The 12,238-nt window shown below is 48.6% G+C and overlaps 1 protein-coding gene across 4 annotated transcripts in view; it reads right to left on the bottom strand.

The window, feature by feature from the left end:
- Positions 1-781: 781 nt before the first annotated feature.
- LUC7L (LUC7 like) overlaps positions 782-12,238 on the bottom strand; it is a 30,244-nt gene continuing 18,787 nt past the window's right edge. For 3 of the 4 annotated variants that reach the window (XM_027118049.1, XM_027118052.1, XM_027118051.1), the window contains 6 exons: positions 11,939-12,082; positions 7,777-7,953; positions 5,370-5,458; positions 2,415-2,444; positions 1,850-2,017; positions 782-1,131 (listed from right to left, as the gene is read on the bottom strand). In XM_027118049.1, the coding sequence (XP_026973850.1) occupies positions 990-1,131; positions 1,850-2,017; positions 2,415-2,444; positions 5,370-5,458; positions 7,777-7,953; positions 11,939-12,082 (750 nt within the window). In that variant the 3' untranslated portion in view covers positions 782-989. Of the gene's footprint in view, positions 1,132-1,423; positions 2,018-2,414; positions 2,445-5,369; positions 5,459-7,776; positions 7,954-11,938; positions 12,083-12,238 lie in introns of those variants that run through there. The other variant, XM_027118053.1, reaches the window with a different exon arrangement.

The raw sequence follows: 12,238 nt of genomic DNA, 5'->3' as shown, positions 1-12,238 counted from the left end.
ACCATAGCCCTCACCCCCTTTGCCTCTCCCCTCCCAGGAGACCTTTACACCCCCTGCCCCGCCCCCGACACAGGCTTTCTGCCAACTTGTATCCACTTCCCACCTGGGAGGGTACATCTCCACCCACCTACCAGACAGATACTCACCCCTGGCTTCCCAGTGGTCTCCCACTGTGAGCAGGGTTATGTTCCAGCATGTTCTGGCCCAGCCAGAAGCTCCCTCCAAAAATACCCCCACAAAAGTGAAAACAAGAAAAGAGCTCCCAGTTATACTTTTCTGAAGGGCTCACTTTAGCAATACGTGCAAAAGGGCTGAGGGAGAGTGGGTAACACCACCAGGCCCCCCAAGGGTGAGTCAAACCACACCTGACCCCAAAGTCAGCACGCCCCCCTCTGAAGACCTCGTGGCTGTCATGCAGATACTATGCACGGGTCTTTCTTGGCCCTAAGTAACTCCAAGAGGGGGAACTGTAGTTCATCTGAGCTCGAGTGCCATGCTGAGGCTGCTTACCACAAACCAGACAGGCAGTCCTCGGTAAGAGGGCAGCTCAGACTTCAGAAAGACATGTGGAGCCCACAGAGCAGACGGCCGGGCACATCCGGCCCCAGCCAGTCTGGGTGTTGGAGGTGCACAGCAAATCATATGCCAAAAGTCAAAGGGGAGTCCAACGTAAGTCACATTTCTAAGCTCAAGTCAGATGACCCCTGGTGTGTCCCCCAACCTGCGGAAGCCACGGCGAAGTCTAGCACAACCGGGGACAGGAGAGACTGCACCGCGGCCGTCAGGAAGCAGTCTGTCAGGCTATTTATTCCCACTTGACATAACCCAGAACACAGGAGCAACTCTGTACATCTCGAGAAACTCACAGCTAGCTCCAAAACAATAGAAATGGTAAACTACAAAAGATGAGTTGTATTCAGCAAATATAAAGGGTAACGTTAGGCTGTGTCAAACATGTATGGGACTATTTACAGCGCCTGGGCGTGGGTTCAGATCTCGCCGGCCTCCTTTTCCTCCGACCTCCGTGACGCAGTCTTTCCATTGGTGCTCTCGAGCCTCCAGTCGGTGGCCCCCCGCTCACTCCGCCCGCGCTCCCAGGACTCCTCCCTTGAGGCCCGCTCTCTGGAGAACCTGGGAAACAGGAACCAGAGGCTCAGCAAGGGCTGGCCCTCCCTCCTGGCTGCTCCTCAGGCACTGACACCTTGGACCCTCAGCATCAGGCCAGGTAAGGGTAGGACCCACCACGGCTGGAAGGGCCCTAGCAGACCAGACGGTGCCAGGCCTGCCATCTTGTGCCCAACCCACTGCCCAGGGAGGGCTGGGCAGCCACTAGAAAGTGACATCTGCAAAGGTTTCTAGTAACAGGAAAAGCTTTCACTATAATGTGAACACTGCAAAGGAAAATACGACAAGAGTCCACACATGGAATACGATCCATTATGTAAAAACACAATGGAAAAAAAGATATTTAAAATTCATCATACCAAAGCTAACAGTGGTCGTCTCTGAATATGATCATTAGTGGTGTTTTTTGTTGTTGCTGTTTTTCCTTTAAAAAACCACAACAGAGGTAAGCAGGGCCTAGTCAGGGGCTCTGTGTACCAAAGTGACAGTGGGTGTGCAGCCCGAGCATGGCCATGCCCACGTGCGACCACCTCCTCAGTCTCTCAACCGTCCCAGCCCTGAAGCCATCTGCTGCCCTCGGCTTAGGGCTCTCAGTGCCCTGGGCCCCATTCAGGACTCCTCAAGGCCCTAACACTCTGTCCCACAGATGACAGACCCCCAGACCCTGGCACACAAAGAAGGGTTCACTCCTGGACGCAGCTACTGAAGGAGTCAGAGTAGTTACTTGTATTTCGAACTCCGGTCCCTGGATGCCCGGCGGTGGCCCCGGCTGTGGCTCCGGGAACGGCTTCGGTGGCGCCGGTGTCTGTCTCGGGACCGGGACCGGGACGACTTCCGCCGCTCTCTGGAGGTAGATCTTGACCGCCTCCGACGCCGGTCCCGGGAGCGCGACCTGCAGCAGATGTTCTGCTGATGCTTTACTGTTATCTCCCCTCCTCCCACAAACTTACAACTTGGGTTCACAATAATCCCACCAACTACTCTCTGGTAACTACGGCCAGACCCTTCCCGCTGACGCTTCCTGTACATTGGCCAGGAAACTCCCGTCTGCCCAGCAGGCCCCAGCAGCGCCCTGACTGTCCCTCTCATTGACAGTGGGTCCCCACTCCCACGCTGCACTAAGCCCCAGCCAATGCCAGCTACAAACGGGACTGGAGTCTCACCCACGTCCTGTGCCCTTCATGAGCCAGACCTGACCACCAGATAATAACTGTGAAGCTATAAAGGTTAAGTATTAAGTGCATACAGAAAAGAACATCTCACTGAGAACACATAAATGGAAAACCTACCTCCTGCGATCTCTGGTTCTTGATCCAGACCTAAAATGGAAAAAAAGATGAACAATTTTCCCAAAACAGCTCCATCCCTTACAGCTGAGGGGAGGTGCCTCAAGTTCACGTGGTGAAGGAGGGCCGACTTCCCAGAGGACCTGCTATAAGGCCCGCCTCCAGCCCCAGCTGCTTGGAGGCAGAACGCAGAGACCAGCACCCAGGGGTCCATGCTGCACTGAGTTGAACCAGTGGCTCTGCAAACTCTTCACAGTGGACACCACCTCAGCTACACAGATAGTCACATGGCAGGTGCAGGGCTGGGCAGGACACCCAAGTTGCAAACACAGGTTCACTGCCAGTGAGTGTCACATGAGCTCCCTGGGAAACATTATACAACCAACAACTAAGAAATGCACTTTACAATGAGGTCTCATTTCATTCCAAGCAGAAATTTACAAGATCACCACCAACGTGTGCTCAAGGAGCAAGTGACAAAAGATGCTCACACATCATGTGGCTGGAGGGTGATCTGACAAAGCCTCTTGAAAAGCAATTTTTGTAACAGCTACCAATATTTATGTATTATATTCCTTTATCCCAGGAATTCTAAGGAATGTTATAAACCCTCAAACTCATACAAAGATGGTCACTAGATTACTTGTTCAAAAATAGTTTCATAAAAACTTAATCAAAAAATTTTTTTAAAAAGCAAAGGCTTTGGGCTTCCCTGGTGGCACAGTGGTTGAGAGTCCGCCTGCCGATGCAGGGGACGCGGGTTCGTGCCCCGGTCCGGGAAGATCCCACATGCCGTGGAGCGGCTGGGCCGTGAGCCGTGGCCACTGAGCCTGCGCGTCCGGAGCCTGTGCTCCGCAACAGGAGAGGCCACAACAGTGAGAGGCCCGTGTACCGCAAAAAAAAAAAAAAAAAGCAAAGGCTTTAAAAAACATAAAAAGCAAAGGCAACAAAAGCAAAAGTCAACAAGTGGGACTACATCAGACTAACAAGCTTCTGCGCAGTGAAGGAAACCATCAACAAATGAAAAGGCAACCTACTGAACAGGAGAAAATATCTGCAAATCATGTATCTGATAATAGGCTAATATCCAAAACACAAAAAGAACTCTAAACAGAAGGGGGAAAAAAAAAAAAAGGTAAAAACATGGGCAGAGGACCTGAATAGACATTTTGTCAAAGAAGACATACAGATGGCCAACAGGCACATAAAAAATTGCTCAACGTCACTATTCAGCAGGGAAAAGCAAATCAGAACCATAATGAGATATCACCTCACACCTGTCAGAATGGCTGTCATCAAAAAGACAAGAAATACACTTGTTTGTGAGGATGCAGAGAAACGGGAATCTTTGTGCACTGTTGGTGGGAATGTAAATTGGTGCAGTCACTATGGAAAACAGAAAGGAGGTTCCTCAAAAAATTAAAATGGAACTACAATATCCAGAAATTCCAATTCCGGGTATTTTTACCTAAAGGAAATGAAATCACAATCTTGAAAAGATAGCTGCACCCCCATGTTCACTGCAGCATTATTTACAGTAGCCTAAACATGGTAACAACCTAAGTGTCCACTGATAGATGAACGGATAAAGATGATGTGGTTGTACATATACAGTGGGATGTTATTCAGCCACAAAAAAGATGGAATCCTGCCATGTGTAACAATATGGATGGACCTTGACAGCATTATGGTAAGTGAAATAAGTTAGACAGAAAAAGATAAATACTGTATGATCTCAGTTATATGTGAAATCGAAAAAAACCCAAACCCATAGATACAGAGAACAGACTGGTGGTTGCCAGAGGTAGGGAAATGGGGGTGGACAAAAGGGGTGAAGGTGGGAGAATAAAAGGATATAGTTAATTACAGCATCATAGTAGGGACTTTGTGTAGCCTTCAAGAGCACAGCTGCTATGGGAAGGTCTCACATGTGGAGGGTCCCACATATACCCATGCACACAACATGTCCAGCGACTGTCGTCACCTCTGTGTCTTTTTACTTAATATATTTTTACACTGTTTTGAGTCTATTTATAATCAGAATCTGTTAGATAGTTAAAATAATGAAAAGAAACACAAAAGATACAATAAAGGATTATTTGTCCTGAGTTATTCACTAAGGAATTCCTCCAGGAAAGCCCAGTTTCTGTGCCCAATATGAGAGCGTGGTTACTCGGCGCTCCAGCCTCTTCCTTGAACTCTGACCAGACCCACTGTCTCCACCTGCATGTCTCTTAGGCTGAAAGGATGTCTCTTAGGCTCAAATACAGCCACAGCCAAATTCTCCTCCCCACCTCCTCCTCATCCCAACACACCATTCCCAGTCTCCCCACCGCCATAAGCGGCCACTCCTGGTCAGAAACCCTGAGCCAGCTCCACTCCCCCTTTGCACAACTCGCTCTGTCCACTAGCAAATCCTATCAGGTCCACCCCCAGAACACATCATTCCCTCCTGGCCCTCACAGGGTTCGAAATGCCACCTCCTTGGCCTGGACCCCAGCTAGCTCACGTTCTCTCTGCTTCCACCCTACCACCCATGAGCCTGGGCCCACACCGGAGCCCGTCCCTGGTGGGTCCTGCCCACAGCAGGCATGGCGGCGTGAGAGCATGTTCCTCTCTGGTGTCCCAGTTCCTGCCTGTCCTGCTGGTCAAGGGCTGCTCCACAGGAGGTGCTGTGACAGGTCCCCCTCCACTCCTGCCAGGGAGTCCACATCTTTCTAGGTAAGCATCAGGTGGCCACAGCTGCTCGAGCGGCTTGGGTGTCCTGTCCACACCACACAGCTGTGCACACAGGTCCTCCTGGACCAGCCAGAACCTCGCTTGACCGAACGTGCTATGTGTTTGCTTATTTTTCTTTTAAGAGCCACCCAGGTAACTGGCAGACCTCAACTGTCAAGGGCAGTAAATATGCAGTACTGCCAGGAAGAAGTGGGGTGTCCTCAGGTCGCACGTGCTCACCTCCTGCTCAGTCGTTCTTCCCGCTCCCTCTCCTCTCTTCTCCTCAGCCGATCCTGATTTCTCTTCTCCTGCTTTTCAGCCACAGTTTTCTAAATAAACAAAAAATTGGAAGATGGGGGAGGAACAAGTCACACACTAGAGTGAACATTATTGAACAAAGCACCTTTATGTGACCTCAATACTGGCAATTTAAGAACCTAAGAGAAACTCAGGAAACAGGAACACATTCTTCATAAAACCTCTTAAACAATGGAAAATACATGGGAAAAAAAAAACCCTTTATCATTTTACAAGTTCAGTGACAAACTACATACCTAAGTGCTGTACATCTAAGTCACAGAAATTTTATCATATTGCTCAAATCAATCCATAAATTTAATTTTTTTACCCCAAGGAGACTCCACAAACTTCATGTAAAAGAGAAAACATGTATCTGACCGAATCCATCTTGCTGCGGGAGCCAATCTGCCCTGCCAAGTTGCAGCCTGCCCCGGGGTGCTGGCAGGGCTTCCTGGGAACAGCAAGCTCCACACGTCCCATCAGGCTGGGTCATGGTGAGCACAGTGGACAAGGAAGGCAGACAGGCAGGAGGTGGCCTAGCAACCCCCCTGCCAGAGCACTATCCACTGGCTAGCTCAGAGCACCCCAAAATCAACTAGGAGCCTTTCAATGCCCCTCCTCACGCTGCTGAAGGGAAGGCCCTGAGGGGGAGGAACTTAGAGCCAGGAGACAAAGGCCCGAGAGGGCATAAAGGGTGACCTTAAATCTCAGTTCGGATGGGAGCCAGGCCCCAGGAAGAGAAGGCGTGGCCAGGACAAGGAGAGGCCGAGAACCGGCCTGTGGGCTGGCATCACCTCCTTCCCAAACCCTCCCCACTCCCTAAAACACTAGGTTCCCCCACCTGAGGAAAGTCCTCACTCTTCTCACCCTGCATCCACCTTGGAGCATGGCCGAGGGGGTGCACAGCCCAGGGCAGGTGCACACCTCCAGTACCACTGGGAGTGAACCCATCTCTGATTAGGGCACACAACTCCCACCTTCCTTATCGTTAAGAGGTGCACTTCCAAATACATTTTCTGTTGATAGTTTAACAGCTATTTATCAAAATCTGTAACTTAGTTGGGTTGTTCTATCAACTATATACTGCTCATAACTGCAATGACAATACATGACTTCTAGATCAAGTGAATACTTAAATTCTAAAGGTTTCAATGTATTCTGAAGCAAAGGTACATCTTAAGAAAAAAACAAAAGGCTTCAGATATAAGAAACATTAGGACAAAATTCTGGGGCGTTATGGAATGGGAAGACAATTTAAAGGAAATTCCCTAAGGAGCAGATTTTTAATGGGGATGGTAGTTGACACCAAATTGTTATTTACATTCTACTGACTACATATAAAATATTTTTATGTGTTTTATACCCATAAATTTATAAGAAAAAAATTCCAACTTAAAAATGTGTGACAAAGAATATCATTTTTCAAAATTCTACTGGGAGCACAGGAGCAAATGTTTCAAGAACAGTGCTGAGACTGCCACCCAGCTCCCTCTCCCAGGGCCGAGTCGCACATCACTTATGGGGGACCGTCCTTGGATGCAGGGCTCTGCCACCCGCTGCTCCTTCCTGGGGGCACACAAGGCCCAAGGCCTTGACTACTGTGGTGTCCTACAGTCAGGTGCCATGTGTCTGTCCTTCCAATAGATTTCAGGTGTCTGGATAAAAGGCCTGCACATTTCCCAGCATCCCATCATAGGGTCCCAGTACACAATTAGGGAAAGCACCATCCATTTGAAGAAGACAATTCAAAATATCACAAACTTATTTAATCTTCCTCCTTGGCATTCTGTACCCAAGAGGTCGAATGTTGTAGAGCTTAACCCAGAACAATGAGGAGCCCCGAGGAAGGGACACAGGCATCCAACAGTGGGGCAGGGCTATCAGAAAATGCCCCATCACCTTCTCATCCTTCCAGCCAGACCACCCTCCATGTGTCCGCCTCTGTCCAAGAAAAAAAACTGCAGACTACTGGCTCTTTCCCATCACCAACAGAAGTGTTTTCAGAGGGGTACGAGAACTCTCTGTACCGTGGGACTGAATTCTGCCATTTTCCTCTGTAAACAAGGGGTAGCAGACTAAATAAATATCCCAGGCTCTGCTGGATTCTGAGATCTTAGATCTCTTGTGGGAACATATGGATGAAATCTGAGTAGTTCACTGTAAAACTCAAGTATAAAACCAAGGCATGATCTTAGAATCAGAACAGAAGGTTTTCAGTACCTCCACCAACCCCCCCCAAAAAAAAAACCAAAACAAAAAAGAACACAAGGTTTTCTAAAAGCAAAGAGATGTGAAGACAATCAGAAAACTTCTCGGGTTTCTTCAGAAACGCAACACATTAACATACCCTTAACTGATCGAGCTTCTCACGGATCTGAATGAACCCCAAGTGTAACTTGCCCCCGAAGTGGTCTGCAAGACGACGGTCATTGTCATGGAGACCAAGGTAGGCTGAACAGACTTCACAAACACGCAGCTTCTGCTGCTGAAAACTGGATGCAGGCATGGAATTCCTGTATTCTTCCTGGAGAATGGGAAGAGAGTGAGAGTCAAATGTCACTGTCTACTCAGCCCCTAAAACGGAAGTATGTGAAGGGACTACAGAGATGACTTTTTTTTTGGCTACGTGGCATGTGGGATTGAACCCAGGGGTCCTGGCAGTGAAAGTGCCAAGTACTAAGTACTAGACCACCAGGGAATTCCCTAGAGATGACTTTTTTTTTTTTAACGTTTTATTTATTTTTGGCTGTGTTGGGTCTTCGTTGCTGCGTGGGCTTTCTCTAGTTGTGACAAGCGAGGGCTACTCTTCGTTGCGGTGGCTTCTCTTGTTGCGGAGCACGGGCTCTAGGTATGCGGGCTTCAGTAGTTGTGGCATGCAGGCTCAGTAGTTGTGGCGCATGGGCTTAGTTGCTCCACAGCATGTGGGATCTTCCCAGACCAGGGCTCAAACCCGTGTCCCCTGCACTGGCAGGTGGATTCTTAACAACTGCACCACCAGGGAAGTCCGAGATGACTTTCAAATACATAAAAACTGAATCGTTTACAAAGCTTCAGATTCTTGTAACCAGCCCAATTTTAATTGTTTAAGAAATGAACTACCAGTCATGATTTCAAAGCAACAAGGGGTATTCAGAACACTCAGACACACAGGATGCTGTGTGTGCTAAAAGGCTAGCAGGGAAGGTGAGTCCCTGCTATGGTGGAGAGCTCTGCAAAGACCAAAGAAACAAGAGGAGAGAATCTTCAACAGGGGTCTTAAAAAACAAACAAAAAACCAAAACCAAAGAGACAAGCAAAAAACACAGAATATCTACGGAGATTGTCCCAATGTTCAGGAAACTGTATCCCAACACAGCTCCAAAAGCTAAAATTTGGAAGGACAAATACATTAGACACTCTCTTCAAAGGAGGAAGTGTGCCAAATGGAACAAAGCACACTCCCTCCTGCAGCCAGTGCAGTCTGAGTCTAATCCTAAGAAGTCACTAGGGACTTCCCTGGTGGCGCAGTGGTTAAGAATCCGCCTGCCAATGCAGGGGACATGGGTTCGAGCCCTGGTCTGGGAAGATCCCACATGCCGCAGATCAACTAAGCCTGTGCGCCACAACTACTGAAGCCCGCACGCCTAGAGCCCGTGCTCCACTACAAGAGAAGCCACTGCAATGAGAGGCCCACGCACTGCAATGAAGAGCAGCCCCCACTCACTGCAACTAGAGAAAGCCTGCGTGCAGCAACAAAGACCCAATGCAGCCAAAAATTAATTAAAAAAAAAAAAAAAAGTCACTCGGCTTCAAAGCAAAATACACGAAACACAAAAGAAAATGAACCAGAACATGGTTACTGCCGCTTGTGCTCAAGTTAAAACATTCCTTCAAAATCTAGGTTTAAGAAATGCATTTCAATAATCATTTGCCCTTAAAGGGAAGACTGAATGTAGTAATCTTCCATTAATTCACACATTCAAAATGTTCCCTAGGAAATGCAAATCAAAATAAGACATCACATCACTCACTAAACCGGCAAAGGTACAGAAAGGCACTCTAGTGCCCAGGACCCCCACTGTCCTTACTCCGGCCACTGTCCCCATCCTTATCACCTGAGTGCCCCCCATAGGCCTTCCTCAGAACAGGACAGAACAGGACGGGGTAGGGTGCTCTTCCTCCCCTTAGCAGGAGGCAAGGCTGTCTCGTCATCCTAAGAAATGATACAGAGAGGTGCTGCGTACTCTTTACCCAGTTTCCCCCAATGGTTCTATCTTTAAAAACTATAGCACAACATCACAGAAAGAACACAGTGATACAGTCAAGGTTCAGAACATCCATCACCACACAGGTCCTGCCTGCTGCCCCTTCACAGCCACACCCACTTCTCTGACTCCTGGTGACCACCAATCTGCTCTCCATTCTTATGGTTTGGTCATTTTAAGAATGTTATGTAACAGATCCACATAGCCCTTTGGGATTGACTTTTTTCACTCAGAATAATTACAACTGATTTTGAAAGAGATTAGAGGAAGGCATTCAAAGTTTTACAACTACAGAGAGGGGCAGAATAATATCACAAATAGTGTACCCACCATATTCAGCACTTCTGCTTAAGGTTTTTGTTTTTCTTTTAATGAAAGATATAGAACATCATGATGGAAATTCAGTTCCTGATGTTTCCCTCTCTAGTGTCTGTTCTCTCCCTCCCCAGAGGCATTCGTGTGCGTTCAGCATAATCTTCAGTGCTGTCTCTGTACTTCATTGCACATGTGGACCCATAAACCATGTGTGCACCTGGGGCATTTAGAAGTCCTGCGTCAGCACTACAGGTCTTTCTCCCACCTGTGTTGCTGGAGAGCTCTCTCCAGGATGTTGCAGGCAGATGTGTTCAGTTCGTTCACTGCTGCAGGACTCCATTTCAGGGGCACATGGCTGTTTGTCCATGGGTGGTTTTCCAGGTTACTGACGGTTGCTCATTTTACCAGTTCTGCTGTGAGCGTCCTTGCACCTGCCTTCTAGCAAGGATGCTTGGAGTCCTGGGCACAAGTTGCCATGGGTCCCCTATCCTGCTGCCCTCTTGGCTGTCTGCAGACATCCAAGTGGTGAACCCCACATCTACAATCATTCAGCCTATGCATAAATCTCGGAGCCATCTCACGGGTTTCTGGTGTCTGCTCTGCTCTTCAAAGCAGGAAGGCTTGGCCTCAGGACTCGCTAAGAGGCCGCAGAGCTTCCTTCCTGACCCTCTGGCCTTTCTGCTGGAGCTGTCAGCAACCGAGGGAGCCTGACTTTTTTTTTTTACATGTAAACATAAATTTCCCATTTAAGTACACAGGGGTTTAGTATACAGCCATGTAGGATTTCTACACAGGACTTGCGACTCTTCATGCACACGTCATTGCCTGAGTGGGCCTCGCTCGAACACCCACAGGCAGTCAGCAGTATTCGTGTATTCAGCTGAGAATCGTTGTGTCATCGCTGAGCTGCTACTATGTATCAGGCACCATGACAAGCCGGGGGTGCAGCAACAACCAAAATCAGCCCTGCACTGGGGCACCGCCCACCCCACCATCTCACCTCTACCCACCATTCTGAGAACCTTCTCATCTGGTCTCAGCTAAGGGCCTTCCAGGGTCCCTCTGTCCTACCTGGACACGCCCTGCACCTCCCAAGTGCACCCATCTTCATCAGAATTAATCTTATCCGTTGCTCACATTCCTTTCTGCCTGGCCCCCCTCTCCACAGCAGTATCATCTCCAACAGGAGAGGGAGTCTTCCGGCTTGCTCACAACTAGAGAAGTGCCTGGCCCATAGCTGGAGTTTGACAAGCACTTACTAAAGGAACACACCCGCCCCGTCTTCCTCTGACTACCATTCCCACCGTTCTCGAAGCCTACCCAAGCCATCTCTGATTCCAGCAGTGAGATTTGAGAACCAGGGAGTATGCAACAGAGGAAATCATCTAGGAGGAAAACGCTTGTCACGGATACAGACATTGAGTCCCTGACTCAGCTTCTCCACCACACAGCAGTGTGTCCTGGCCTGGCAGCCTAGCGGACACCACCTGGGTACCACCCGCAACCTGCACGGGTCTCTCTACTGAGGACACAGTGTCACTAAGCACCAGGCCTCACTGTACATAGCATCTGCAATGCAAGTCTGGCCCAATTACACCAGGTGAACACCCACCATGCTGCCCCCTCCCTGGGAGCCAGATGGACAGACGGCAGGTGCTCACTAACACTCCTCCGCTGACTGTTATACTCAGGACGCACTCTACACGTGGGAATAATGCGCAGAGCTGGCAAGTGCCTAGTCTGAGGCCACACGGGATCACAGGGGCAGAGTGAAGACACAAACCCCAGTGTGTGCTGACTCTAACCCGTATAATCCTGACAATATACCACGTTATTTCCAACTTCTTCCCAATATGTATACAAAAAAAGAAGGCATGGCTTAATCTTAGCCCAAAAGGTCAACTCTGGAGTTACTACTTCCTCCCTCTCTAAGACATTTTTGTCACCAACCTCAGCTTCTTTTTTCTTTGCACGGACTTTCTCCACTTCCATAAGAATCTTCTGGGATTCATCCACATTTCCTTCAGCTCCTAGCTGTTCAGCTTTAGCAAGAAGCTTCCCTATTTCTTCGTTCAACTCATGTACTTTTTCTGCCTAGGAGAGAGAAACAATCAGGTAAGGAGACATCTAAAAACAACAGATTTTTTAATGCAAAGAAAACGAGTGTTTCTCTTGTTGCATTTCTGGTCTGTTCCACTGAAAATATTAGAACAGCTGGAAACCCTCACTGATGACATGTGAATTCTAACA

Source organism: Aethalodelphis obliquidens, unplaced genomic scaffold (assembly GCF_003676395.1).
Source record: "Aethalodelphis obliquidens isolate GAN/ISIS:26980383/991018 unplaced genomic scaffold, ASM367639v1 scaffold18, whole genome shotgun sequence".
In the NCBI taxonomy this organism is placed as follows: domain Eukaryota; kingdom Metazoa; phylum Chordata; class Mammalia; order Artiodactyla; family Delphinidae; genus Aethalodelphis; species Aethalodelphis obliquidens.
This window is presented reverse-complemented; position numbering and strand designations above follow the sequence as displayed.